Source organism: Fistularia commersonii, chromosome 21 (assembly GCF_037954325.1).
Source record: "Fistularia commersonii isolate RoL2024-O1a breed Wild chromosome 21, RoL_Fcom_v1.0, whole genome shotgun sequence".
Classification (NCBI taxonomy): domain Eukaryota; kingdom Metazoa; phylum Chordata; class Actinopteri; order Syngnathiformes; family Fistulariidae; genus Fistularia; species Fistularia commersonii.
In genome coordinates, this window is record NC_141304.1 from 10,727,750 (window position 1) to 10,742,198 (window position 14,449).

Here is a 14,449-nt window from a genome sequence, read left to right on the forward strand (position 1 = left end):
TCTGCTTTTGAGAAGATGGGATGTGCGGTTTGGTTTGCTCGTCAGCTGAGGCGGTCCCTAAACATTTATTTATTTGTGCCTTTATATTTTATAGACAAAGGAACAAGGGGAAAAAAGAGAAGCATAAATCTCTAGCAATTAGAGTGAACACCGTAATTCAAATTAAAAATGGATATCAATTATAAATGTCATCTGCACAAACACAACAGCCACAGATACATTTAACCCCTTTCTTTCACTCACAGTTTTTCCAGATTATTATTATCTTGTTTTGTGATTATTAGCATATTTTCAGATTTTGAGGTGCTCTCTTGTTGACTTTTAAATGATGTCTAACACATTTAAGTAGATCTCAAACTCATTTGAAAGTATGTTTGTATTTACGTTTAAGATGATCATTTATATGATCTCATGCTTCAGATTTAGATGTCTCATGCTTAATTTCATGTGATTTCTTGCTCATTTTTGGACACATTATTGCCAAATATTAATGATTTCTTCTTATTATCATTTTCATTATCATTCTTATCATTGATAATCTTAATAATGAAATAAATTATTGCAATTTTCTCATGAGCAACTTGTTTTCAAGGGCTTTCCAGCTGATTTATAGTTTATTTCTTTTTTGAAAATTATTTCTTTTGAGTTGCCTGTGGCGTCAGTGTCAAATCAAAGGTGGACTTTCTATTATTCAAATATATTGACTGAACATGATCTTGACCCTGTAATTTGCAACAAAAACAACATTTGTTGATGATTTTTACAGTTTCTTGATCTTTGTAACAACCACAGTTGAAATAGGTCATTTAAAAGTAATGCCATAAACAGGGGTTAACTGTTACCTGTATAATGAATTGGTGCTGCAGCCTCCATACAATACTTTATATCTAATCATTATTATTTTTATATGTATGTATGTTCTATCTGTCACCTGACATGCCAGTTTCAGCATACAATAAATGACAGTATTAGAGGTCAGTCCTGTAAGAAACAGGGACAAAACGGAATATCTAAAATGACTTACCATGTTTTGTCAAATTCAACACTGTTACTAACCTCGCACTTCAAAAAAATTCAGGCTATTAATAATACACATCTACCATGCAGCTGAATATTTGATCAGCATTTTATTCCGAGTCGAAGCGTAGTTGTAAATAACATCCAGACAAACACACTAGGACGCGTGTTTGTGGCCACGGGAGAATGGTGCATCATTTAAAAGTGACCGCGAGAGGAAGGAAACGTCATGTAGAATTAAGGCTAGCGTCTCCTGTGCTGTTGGATGGGAGCGTCATGAGAGTCGGCCTCCAAAGTGTAAGGAGATAAAACAATGGAAAACGAAGCACTGAGCAAGAAAGACCAGAAACAGCGGGAGTTACAGCCGAGACCCTGAGATCTAATATGACAGGCTGGATTCTTCATTTACACACATGGCATTGAAGCAACAGTTGCTGCAGACACAATTACACTGCAGCTGGGTTGTACAGGGAACTTATATATCCGGACCATAAAGATGTCCATATGTCCATAAAAGTACCAGGGGCTGGTGAAAGCAAGGCACATACACACACACACACTTTGTGATCATAAATGTTTACATAATTTCTTGCAATTTTTAGATGATTCTTTTATCTCTTTTGGAAACTTTCTTGCTTATATTTATTTAATGTATCTTTTTTTTTCTTGATAAAAGTCTTTCATATGAATGCTTGTAGATTGGGAAATTTTAGATAACTTGTCACAAAAAAAAGCAAAGCAAAAAACTTTACTTTGATTCTTTCAGGTGCTTTTTCATCTTATTTAGTTATTTGGTCATTGTTAATTATTTCCAACTCATGGATGGAATTTACTAATAATTTAGATGAATTTGCTTGGTGGATTTTTTTATGATTTATTGCTTCAATAGCTTTGTTTTCTTATTTGTTTTTATTTTTTTATTTATTTTTCTGACCCCCCCCCCCATTTGTGTGTCCCACTCTGTGAACGCCTGCTTGTAACAAAAAATAGCACCTACCAGACAGTAAAAACAGTAAAAACAGACTCAAATGACAAGAAGAACCAGCAGCTTGAAGTCATAAAATAAATACAATCTTGTATGAATGCTATCTCAGAAAGTACGGTTTGCCAGAAAACATAAACCTTCTCTTGTGTTCTAAGCTCCTCTGGGCAGCAGAGGGGATTTCCAGTCTCTGTCTTTTTCAGGCTGATTTGTTAAGAGTCTACACCTCATTTTGAGTTGAACAAAAAGAAAAAGAAAATGGATTCTAGACCTCTAAAATTATGCATTTCTGACCCATTGAAGCAAGTTGACGTTCAAGGCTGACTGTTAACAAAAAACCTGGGGAGGTAATGTATTAATCAAGTGCGTTTAAGAAAAATCAAGGATGTTTCCCCACTCAGAATTAGTTTAGGAAGTTGGAAATCAGCAAATGTTATATGAAAGTTACAATAAATTAATATAAAAAGACATCACAAAACCATCACACGTCATGGAAAATCAACTTTAAAAAAACAAGATCAGTGGGGAATTTCCAGAAAATTACCATAATTGAGTAAGAGATGAACTGAAAATCTGCAGGAAATTACCCTCACGTTTATCATGGAATTGCATAAAAAGTACAAGAAAGGGTTAAAAAAATATAAAAAAATAATAATAACGCTCTCCCCAATAAAGATTCAAATGTTTCCCCATATGATTTATTTCTCATTCTATCATCTTTTTTTTTCACTGTGAAATACATTTCTCACACTGCTAACCATAACAACAGACGACTCAGAACGCGGGATATTTAAATGGAAAGGAAATGGATATGTGGCCTTATTCCCATCATAATCCCACAAGCTCGGTCGAGGAAGGACTCTATATTTTTATAGGACAACACAAGGGGTTTGTGTTACTTTGCATGCTTTACATATTGGCTGACACGCTGCCAACAAAAAAAAAGATGTATATGTATCTTTATCCAAATCTGAAGACAACATTCCTGTGTGTGTGTGTGTGTGTGTGTGTGTGTGTGCAGGAGATCCTTCCACCTCGATAGAATACCACATAATAATAGGATACTTTCACCAACTGCATGCATGTCAAGTCCTATGGCACACTTTTGTATGACGCATGTTGATCTTTCTATACATTGTTGTACAGTATCAGTTCGACACAGTAACTACACCGATGGAGGTATGACCTGGGTCGGTGTACAGAATACTTTTGTCGGAAGTTTACCTTTGGTTCTGTCCTTCTGATGTTCCAAATGTGTTTCCATTTGTGTTGTTCATGCTGTATTTATAAGTTTGTAAGTATTTTATAGCTTTTGCCGATAAGGGACAGAATAAAGTCATTAAAAAAGGGGTTGTATGAACCTTGAGTGAGTCTGATTGCTGCGCGTCTTCAGGAAGAAATTATTTCCTTGAATTGAAATGAGCAGGAAGAGAAGCCCGTGGTGTATAATCAAAATGATGCACCTGAGTCTTCATCCACGGAAACAGCATTTTGATTTGTCTACATATTTTAAATGACAAATGGCACCAATCAGAGTAGCAATTCAGGGAAATCATTCTGAAGTGGATCCTGACTCAAAAAAAAGGACAGGACGCCAAAATCCACATTCATGATTTGAATTTGTTTCTTAAAACATTTTGAATTGTGGAGTATAGACAGGTGTACATTTGAAACAGAATAAAGATTTTCATCAAGCTACGATACTTTTAATAAGGTCGCACATATGCACATCTTAATGTAAACCACTGACACACGGAGGTTCAGATCTCAGGGGGTTAAACAAGGTAAATAAACCCATCCCATGGATTTAACTTTATTGGATACATCATTGTAGATATTTGGTTGAGAGATGAGCGGATTCTGGTGTACCGGTATCGTGTTTGGAACAGTGGGCGCGGGAAGGTTTTTCTAAAAGAATGACATAATTTCCATCATTAAAAGAATATTGGTGCTAAAGTGAGATGCACACTAAGATTTGAATGTAATAATAGGAATAAACATCTCTGTACATGTCATTTGACAAGCATTATGTACCATTTTTCATCAAAAGGGGTACAGATAGGCATAATAATACACTTCATTTTTTATTTTTACAATCAGAAACACATTTTTTAATGTAGAAGGAGCAGAAACGAGGGTATGAATTTATTCCTTTTACCTGAGAACCGGTCTTCACCCTCCAAATACACCTTGTCCTGCTGCAGAGCCTTTCTAAATCTTCCTATCGTTTACCGCTATAATAGTCAGATGTGGAGCGGCGCTGCCACCTAAAGGACATTAGGTGAAAAAAAAATCATGAAAAATAGTCACAGTGACTTGTTTCGAAGCGAGACGTTTTCACAACGCTTTGTTTCACCGATAAATTTTAAACAATGCTCATTTCCTTAATGTTCCATATTTGTGCGTCTTTAAAACGAACTGGTCCCTTCCAGAGCGCTGAAGTTCTCCCGCTGCTATCTTCAGGGACATTTAGTAGAATATTTTTACGACATCACGTGAAACCAGATAACTAAACAATAATGTTACCATGCTCATTCTTTGGTTACAACCCCCCTCCTCCCATTTAAAAATGTATTTTGAATGAACTGTGTTTATTTGTAAAAACGCTTCCGAGCCGCACGCTCGGCCGGAGTACTCGGATTTCCCCGGCGGCAGTGAAGGCACCAGCCGGCCTGCTGTAAACTGCGCCGCGGCCGTTGAAGGGCGGGCCTTTTCCGGGTCGGTGCTACAGGGATACCAAGATGGAAATCCAGGGGCTTTCTAAAGCCCAAAACACTCACTCGCAACATGGCGCCCTGCGCAGGACTACCGCGTCTCCCCTCAGACCGGCGGCGGGCTTTGTCTCCCGGGTCGCCGCCGGTGAAAATGAAGCGGGTTATCCGCCGGAGTGTCCCGAAGCTGGGAGCGACAACAACAACAACAACAACAGCGGCGGCGGCGCCAGGCCGAGGACATATCCGTTTCGCCTGCTGGCGGAAAACGGTAGCGAGGCGGACTCCGTCAGCAAACCTCAGCCGAGGGATAAAAGCAGACCGCCGGGGGAAGGTCAGGACGCGAACACGGAGAAGGAAAACGAGTTCGGCGCTTTGTTCGGGTCTCAGGAGTTCGGCCGGCCCGCCCGGAGGAGCGGGGTAGACGGCGGGGATTCGATGCCGCCAATGGCGCTGCCTCTCTTCGAGGGCGAGGAGGAGCCCCCACCACCGCCACCACCACCGCCGACGCCGCAGCAGCAGCGGCTCCAGGCGTTTCCAGTCTTCCGGCAGCAGCGGGAGGACGGCGCCGCCAAGCTAACGTCGTCGGCCGCCGCGCCGGGGAGCCTGACCGCCGCCGGAAGAGCCGCGCAGGAATTGCACGTCGTGCTGAACGTGGCGCAGGATGAAGCCACCCGGGAGACGGACAAACAGCCGCCGAACGACTCGCCCAGAAACCCGGATAGAATGAAAGGCAGGGCGCCCCCGTGCTCCGGAGCGATGGACTTCGGCCCCGGCGGCAACGCCGTCCTCTGCGGACCCGGCGACGACCTGAGCTGCCTGGAAGCCCAGGCCCTGCGGAGACCCGAGCACGTCTACGGCCTGCTGGGCGACGGTCCGACCGCGGCCGGCGCCGAACCGCCCGGCGTCTATCACACGGTGGAGGACGTCGTGTTGACGAACAAATATGGCGATAAGATCTGCGGGCAGATTTGTACGGAAAACAGCGACGGCAAGCTGCCGTCCCAGTCCCGGATGGACGATGGGAGCTCGGACGCGGTGGAAGCCATGGACACCTCTGCCTTCATCGCGGACTCCGCGGCGCTGCAGGAGCGCCTGTGCCCGGCTGCGGTGTCCGCCAGCCCGCCCGCCGGCGAGACCTTCTCGGGAACCATCACGATCAACAACCAGAGCATCATCGTGACCATAGAAAACGGAATACTGACTCTGGCGGCCCCACCTGAGGGCTACGTCCACAAAGAGGACGGCATGGTGAGCCTGAAGGAGCACCTCGGTATGAAGGACCACGAAGACATCGTGCTTCTCAACTACGAGAGTGGCACCAAGTCCATCGGGAAGATCAGCACCCTGGCGGTGTCCGGCTCCGGCCAGCAGGACGAGCCCCGTCCCGGCCTTTCCGTCAGCGACTCGGAGCTGGCCCTGATCGACGAATGCTCCCTGTCCGCCCTGGGCTCTTCCCTGGACTCCTGCTCCATCATCAAGCAGGAGGCCGGCTCTCTGTGCGCCGTCACCGAGGCCGACCTGGTGGTGACCCCGCCGCCCAAGGCCGCCGAGACGTCTCCTACTGCCCCCCTCCTGCGGTCCAAGAAGGAGACCGTCGTGTCTTTCGCCTGCCCGGAATCCGGCTGTTGCAGCGCGTTCGACACCCGGCAGAAGCTCAAGGTCCACTTGCTGAACCACGCCGAGGACCCCCGGCCTTACCAGTGCACGGTGGAGGGCTGCGGCTGGGCCTTCGCCACCTCCTACAAGCTGAAACGCCACCTCCAGTCCCACGATAAGCAGCGGCCGCACACCTGCCAGTTCGAGGGCTGCGGCCGCTGCTTCACCACCATCTACAACCTGAAGGCCCACGTCAAAGTCCACGAGCAGGACAACGCCTTCGTCTGCGAGATCTGCAGCGAGAGGTTCCGCAGCGCCACCAGGCTCACCAACCACCAGAGGGTCCACTTCGAGCCCCAGAGGCCGCACAAGTGTGAATTCCCAGGTAAACTTCTTGTCCTTTGGTAACCCCCTTCAAGGGTGGCCATGGTGATTCAACCTGCTTCATCCAACCCTGTTCTCTGTGTCCCTTTCTCTCACACAAACTAACATCACATCCACCTTTCACTACATCCATAAATTTCGTCTTCCCCTGGACCTCCTGCTCAGTCAGTCCATCTCCAAAACATCTAAAATGTGCTGCCCCTCTGATGGACTCATTCCTAACGTATAGACCAATCTACGGAATTGTATTCTCTTTACGATTTCTATATCGCTCTATATAATACAAACTGGACGAACATAACTGATGGTTGTTCTGTTTCTTTAGTGTTTGCACTGTTGCCATGTTACCGAGGCCACCTTTGAGAGCCAACACCTACATGGTGATTTCCAGGATAAAAAGTATACAAGCAAGGGAGGCTTTTTAAATTCTGTGTGGAGTTTTTAGATACATGTACATTTGGATATATGTACAAGTATGGGACAAACAAAATGCAATATAGCTTCTAACCAGAAGTGCAGAAAAGTAGCAAGTGCAGATATAACGAATACATTTTTGCAGAATGTACATGGTATACCTGTCAATCAGTGATTTGCAGATAGGGTACTGTGAACATATACAGATGGTTATGCTCATGAAATGTAGTGGACTGTAGACAGGAACGATGGACATTATTCAAAAGTAGAAATTTTCAGGTGACAAGTTATTATAAACTAAAAAAAATGGACATTAAGTGGTGCATGAATAGTCAGACTAGTATAGCATTGTGTGGTAAAGTACTGCTCAATTGCACGTTTGCATATTCTCTCGTTGTTTGTGTTGGTTTCTTTTGGCTTCCACGGTTTCTGCCCAACACTGGGGTTCGCTGGTCCGGGACGAACCTCACCACTTGGCCAATGACGACGGAATAAGCTCCAGCAACTCCAGCAACAGCAGGATTGGCGGTGTACATATTGGGTGGATGGTTTAGTGGAATTTGGGTCGGCCCTTGGTATCACATTTCCCAGACGTTTCTGGCTACCTTGGTACGCTCGCTTTAGTGCATAACACAACTGCAGTAAACATTACAACTTGTAAAAGACTAAACTTTATGAGAAGCTGAGTTGAAAACGTACCTCTTCACCAAGCATGACCTCACTAATCCCCCCCCGGAAAAAATAAAAACAAAAACAATGATGAAATGAATGTATGTATATATATGGTCCAGAAATGGCTATTTGGTAGAGTGGTCACTTCTGACTTCCGATTCATTCGGTGACTGAATTGCACTTTTTGTAAGTCGCTTTGGATAAAAGCGTCTGCCAAATGACTTCAATGTAATGTAATTTAAAGAAGCATGCCAGCAATGGGCCGGCACTCGCTGACAGAACCCAATCAGTCAGTCAGTCAATGAACTCAGAATTGGTAATGTAGCCTGAAAAGTAAGGCAGTGGCTGAATTTCAAATGGAAACATGAGTAAAGAGAAGCAGGTATACAGTTCAAGCCATGCGTGCCTGCAATTAGGGATCTATAATTTGTATGATCATTGTTTTTTTTGTTTTTTTTTTTCCTCCAGGCTGTGAGAAAACCTTCATCACCTACAGCGCCCTGTTCTCCCACAACCGCACACACTTCAGAGAAACGGGACACTTCACCTGCACCTACCCCGGCTGTGACAAGACCTACGACAAGGCCTGCCGACTGAAGATCCATCTGAGAAGCCACACGGGTGAGGCCACTTCCCTTTCCCGGTTCCCACCATGCACATCGGTATACGTCGTCACGGAGACTTTTTGTTTTGTCCCCACACTCTTGCTTTATCATGTAACGTGGTTTTCAAATTTCGACTTTAGTGTCGTTCTGCCTTGTGAAATGTTCCAATAACAAGACTTGGGGCCCGTTTGAGGCCGTTTCCTTCCACAGTCATTCCCCAGTCACATGAGTGTGTGTATGTTTTGCTCTCAGTTACTGTGGTGCCGCAGCAGCAGAATTACAAAACATTGTCAAGATGTGAGCGTGCGTGTTTCTGTGTGTGTGTGTGTGTTTGTGTGTGTTGCGGAAACGGGCCGGACTCACCCTGCGCTCAAGTAAATAAAGGCAACATTGTGGTCGCAGGTGAGAGGCCGTTCGTCTGCGACTCGGAGGGCTGCGGCTGGTCTTTCACGAGCATGTCCAAGTTACTGCGCCACAAACGGTTAGTGCACGGTCGAGCTCACTACCCTGACCAGGCGAATGCAGTCAGCTCTATTTGCAAGAAAATCTCAAAATGACCACCAAGCTAATTTAAAAAAATCTGTTTTCACATTAGTATTACAACACAAAAATGAATTGCTCATATCCCAACACTGATTTAATTCTATGATAATTGTATTTTTCATTTTTCACAGTTTTATTAAATTGATTAAAAATAATAACTGTATGTTTTCGAAGCTGACCCATGTTTGATAGCCAGAAGAAACCTCCCTTTTCGTCCGACAGGAAGCATGATGATGATCGGCGGTTCGTCTGCACGGAGGAGGGGTGCGGGAAGTCCTTCACCAGAGCCGAGCACCTCAAGGGTCACAGCATCACTCACCTGGGCACCAAGCCATTCCAGTGTCATGCTGAAGGTTTGTCAGTGAGCGATCTCACATAGGCGGCGGCAGTTACCCTTTTTAAGGAGCATCCGTGGGCGGCGCGTTTGCAAGAGTGCTTTTTTTTTTAAAATTTGATCCCAATACTTAGATATTCACCACCGTAGCTGTTAGGGTTTCCATTAAATGTCTGAACTTTTTTTGAGTTTTCGATGGAAGGCCTTCACCTTCCACAAAGTCTGCTGGGTAATTTTTTTTCTTTGTCTTTTCTCATTCTAAAGATTCGGATGCGCTCTTGATCATGAATGGATAGTTCTTTTGTCCACTTTTACTTGGAGCCACTTAACACTAGAAGGACTAAGGATGAAAAAAGACACAAACCACTGTAATGATTTGCAGCCTCCGTTGATTAACATCTATGTGATATTTTCAACAGCTTTAATATGAAAATTAAAAAAATTGCCAAAAAAGTGTCTGTTATTTAGATTGTGAATTGTTAAAAAAAAAAAAAACGAGAAATGGGCCTTTAACACCCCCCACCCCCCCCGGCCCAGAGGGTTGTGGGATCAGGACAGGTTTAAAGCCCTGCAGAATCCTCCAGTCAGGTCTCAAATAACAGATCCCTCATGTCAGTGTCCATAAGAGGCCATGCTGCCAAACTCGGTTCGGTTTGTTGGACTCATAAAACAACTGCATCATTTACTCAGAGTTTGGTTCCAAAAGCAGCAGGCTGATTACAGTGGAGCAGATTTCTGATGACAGCTTATTTTGGAATCGATGAAACTTGCTTCCAGACACTGACGTCGCTTGATCCGAAGTTATTGGTGCTTTATTGACTGCACTAGGAAGCATGTGTGTAGCTTGCGAAGATTCTTATGTTTCATTTTCCAGCGAAACATTTGTCAAACCGGTTCGTTTTATCAGATCTGCTGCGGTATTTCAACTCAGGCAAGTATCGTCGGGGTATGTTCTGGATTCACCAGGTGTGACTTTCTCCTTTGCGTCTCCCAGGTTGCAACGCCAAGTTCTCGGCCCGCAGCAGCCTGTACATTCACTCCAAGAAACACAAGCAGGACGCCAGCAGCCTGAGGACGCGCTGCCCCGTGGCCAACTGCTCCAAGCACTTCTCATCCCGAAGCAGCCTGAAGAGCCACATGTTAAAGCACCACCACCTCAGCCCTGGTCAGTGCGGACATGGGACGCCCACTTGATAAGTCATTTTGTTATCACTGATGTGTGTCTTTGACACGAGGTAAATTTGCTAAAATAAGTCCACTGGGAAGACAAAACGTGATGAGGTTGGCGACGTGCGAGAAACACTTCTTGCTCTGCTCAAATTCCTTTCCCTCCAAGTAAGAAATAGGTAAAGAGAGAAGTTAGTTTGTTCTTTTGGGTAACTTCTAAGTTATCCTGTTAAATTAACAAATGAGAAATCGATGGAAAATAACGAGGACGTTTTTGCAATTTTGTAAAAACCTTTCCTCAATCCTAGATGTGCTGAGCCAAATGGAGACAACGCCCACGTTAACTCCCAGCAGCGAGCTCATCAGCTCCCCCCCCGCTGCCGTGGCAGGTCCTGGTATGACGGGTGGCGACCAGCTGACCAATCTGGACCTCAGCTCTTTGTTCTCCAGCGTCCCGCCCGCCAGCGTGCCCCCCTCCGGCATTGGAGTGGGCATCCCTGTTGGCGGCGGTGGCGGCTCCAGTGCGGCCTTCACCATGGACCTGTCCCTCGTCAGCTCGGGCATCCTCACCATCGATCCCGCCACCGTTGGCACGGCTCTGGGCTCCAGCGCCGCTCTGGCCAAGGCCGTAGACCCTCTCATCCTCGCGCCCAGCACCGACATTGGCCCTCACCACGGCTTGGAGGGCACGGTGGGCGATGTTTTGCCCCCCCAGGGCACCCTCAATCTGGACGACGTCCAGACGGTTACCCCGGAAGCCTTGGGGACCCTCACCGCCCTGGGCATGCAAGGCCCCGGCGCCTCGGTGGACCCGGCCCTGCAACATCCCCTCAGCTCCTCCAGCACGCTGAGCATAGAGCCCACCGCCCCGCTGGCCGTTCCCACCGTGCCTGAGCTCCTGTCTTCACCCTCCAAGGTGGTGGAGGTCGGGGGCCCCGGTGGGGCAGGGCCCCTGCTGGGATGTGTGGAGGTGCTGGGCCCCCAGGAGAGACCCAAGGTCCTCACGCAGTTAGTCTTCCCCGCCCACAGCAGTTTCACGCAGAAAGACCCTGAGCTCAGTGTTGTGTCGCCGAGCAGCTTTCTGGTGAGTACATCCAAAAAAAAAAAACTCTGTACGTCATAGTTCTAAAAGCTCAAAAGCCAGGAAGTTTTCTGTCCTACTGTATTGTGCGGACAGTATTTAGATATTTCAGAAAGACCCTGCAAACAAACAGAAGGTCAAAGGTCAACCGCGATCATTGTCGCATCCAAGACCTTTTTTTTTTTTTTTTTTTTTGTTAAACTGAGCCGTGTTTTGTCCGTCAGGAGAGTGGAGGCTCTGCCAGGACCGACTACAGAGCCATCCAGCTGGCAAAGAAGAAGAAGCAGAACGGCCCCCCAGCTTTCTCCGGTAAACAGGCAGATACCAGTGCATGCGCACACACACACACACAGACACACACAAGGCACAGCAGCCGGTGAGATTCACAGTGTTCTTTGTGAAACCAGGTTCATCAAGTACAAGTCAGAGAAAAGCCAAAGGTGCAAAGGCAGCGCCCGCCCCTGCCACACGTTACAGTGAAGGAGCGGCGGCTGCCAACGGGGGTCTGACCCTTCGGGATCCAGTCACGGGCGCCCAGTATGTCCAGATACAGCTACTGCAGGTAACGCCCGACTTCTTTTCCGGCCAAGACTGAAACGACGCTCCCTGACATGGAATCATGTCTAGCAAAAAAAAAAAAAAAATTAAAAACAACTAGCCCTGAAATACATTTCAAAGTTTGGAAACTTTGCGTTCCATCGCAAATCCAAAAATGATATGTTGGGGTTTTTCCTCTTGTCAGTACAGACGAGTGATCCTCGGGCTCAGCAGCAGGGCAAGTTTCTCTCAGAATTTTAGCTAATTTGGTTAAGCTATTTTCCAGATTTTTTTTTTTTTTTTGTCAATTTCAGATAGTTTGTTTATTTACAATAATTTTTGTGTGTGTCTTTTTCCACATTTGGGGGGGGGGGATTTAAACTACATGTATTGCTATTAGAATTCTTATTCAAATTAGATGATGAGCTTTTCCTCTCAGTGCAGCCAGTCACCCTGAGGGGCCACAGCCGTTCCATATGTGGGGTCACTTCTGTTGGACTTGTGATTTATAAAAAAAAAAAGAATTGTTTAACTGCTAATTATTTGTATGTGTGCGTGCTTACATGTGCAGGATGACCCGGCCACTGATGGAGACCTGGCCTTCCAGCTGAGCTCTCAGCCCTCCACCTCTCACTCCCAGCTGACGGTCGACCTGCCCGTCAACATTCTACAGGTAACACACTCTCCAGCTCCATTCATGTTACTCTTAATGTCACTGGTTTGGGTATCAGCCACACACTTGTAAAAATTTAGGATGAAAATGTTGTTTTAGAAAACTACGAAAGAATCCTTCTGAAATGATTAAAGTAAATAGAGAATTAACTAAAATAACTAGCAGCAAGTTGTTTAGAAAATGTGTGAAATATGTCTACTGTTCTTAAAGGATTATACATATCTGGTATTTGCCCAAACTGCTGCAAAAGGTTAAAAAAGATAAATAAATTTCCACCGGGCTGTGATTGCACACCTCATTTGCTTGCATCCATGGGTTCGGTGGCGGCAGGAAGTGACACGGCTATGCTTCCTCACAGGAGCCTTCGGTAATGACGGAGGACGACAACGGCTCCGACAACTCTCAATTCACAGGAAGCACAATCAACCTGCAGGACCTGGAGTGAATCTGTTTACACCCAGAAACAATCGCCTCATCTTCTTCTCCAGGAGGTTTAAGCCCCCCGGGCCCGAGTCCGGGACCTGGTCTGGGTTTGGGGTCGGGGTAGGATCTGCTATGAAGCACCTTTACGCGACAAGACGTGGAATCAAGAAATTGCAGTTGAAGTTCAGTTCGTACCAAATCAAGCCTGAGAAAAAGAAGGAGACTCCCCCATGTCCTCGGGTGTGTTCCATTGTGACATGCATGCGCACGCACGCACACACACACACACACACACACACACACACACACACGAACACACAGTGGGCTGTCTGCCCCGGTTGCCTTACAGACGCCTCACGCCTTGTCCGGCTTTATTCGTTTCAGTCTTGATTTGTAACATTTTGGTAGATTTATTTTTCTACTGCGCCAAGTGGGTTCATGTTGAAAACATGCCTGTATCATGTGTTTATATCCATGTATGTGTAACGACTTGCTACCTTCTTCTAACACGGTCATGTGTTTATTTATTATTTCCCGGAGGGGGTTTACACAACGGCAGAGCCAGACAACTAAAGAACTTAAGCACAGCCACTTTGTTTCAGTGTGTTTTTGTCTGAAAGCAGGAGCCCAGAGCAGCATGAACTGAAAAAGGCACTTGAAAGCTTTTTAGAAATGAAAGACAGAAAAGTAAATTGATTAGGGATGAATATCAGAACAGTTTTGAAACAAATAATCTGATTAAAACACGACACAGCCAAAAGCAGTTACAGAGCATTTATCCCCCTGGCTTAACAGTGGAAAGAGTGTGCGAATCTAAAATGAGAAAATCAACTAAAATCTGAAAAATGTGGAGACTCTTGAAAAATTTGCACCAAAAAATATAGACTCCAAATAATGCCACCATTTGGCTGAAACATCAGTAATAAATTAACATAGTGAGGAGACAATAAAATCCCAAACCCCATATTTTCCTGTCAGTGTGTTTTAGGATGTGACTCATTTTTCTTATTTATTTATTCAATTTTTTGTGATTTCAAATAGAGTGATGCTTTGTTCTCAAACAGCTGGCCTTCCTTCGGAGAGAACCCAGGACCTGTCAGCCGAAAGGGCCCTGCTGGAGCCGTTCAACCTAAAATATTGCACTTCATGATGTTGATGTTATTAGCATTGACATGGGGGGTCCTGACACCCACTTCTTCTCATCACAGTGGCCATATTTGACATTTCTCTTAAGTGGTAATAGTAATACAGCTATAACTTTTTTTTTTAAGATGCTGTTTATCTTGTTCTTTCCTCCGTACTGAACT

General features: G+C 45.4%; 1 protein-coding gene across 1 annotated transcript; it reads left to right on the forward strand.

The window, feature by feature from the left end:
• The first annotated feature begins 4,225 nt into the window (after nt 1-4,225).
• LOC147222269 (zinc finger protein ZXDC) lies at nt 4,226-13,729 on the forward strand. The gene is made up of 10 exons (XM_086167744.1): nt 4,226-6,694; nt 8,248-8,400; nt 8,787-8,865; nt 9,150-9,280; nt 10,256-10,426; nt 10,737-11,512; nt 11,734-11,818; nt 11,917-12,071; nt 12,618-12,719; nt 13,078-13,729. The coding sequence occupies exons 1-10, from the start codon at nt 4,741-4,743 to the stop codon at nt 13,162-13,164; spliced, it is 3,693 nt and encodes a 1,230-aa protein (XP_086023870.1). The 5' UTR covers nt 4,226-4,740; the 3' UTR covers nt 13,165-13,729.
• The last annotated feature ends 720 nt before the right edge of the window (nt 13,730-14,449 follow it).

Coding starts and splice junctions, on each gene's coding strand:
- LOC147222269 (XM_086167744.1), top strand. CDS start 4,741: ATGGAAATCCAGGGGCTTTCTAAAGCCCAAAACACTCACTCGCAACAT. Junction 10,427..10,736: donor GCACCACCACCTCAGCCCTG/GTCAGTGCGGAC, acceptor CCTCAATCCTAG/ATGTGCTGAGCCAAATGGAG. Junction 12,072..12,617: donor TCCAGATACAGCTACTGCAG/GTAACGCCCGAC, acceptor TTACATGTGCAG/GATGACCCGGCCACTGATGG.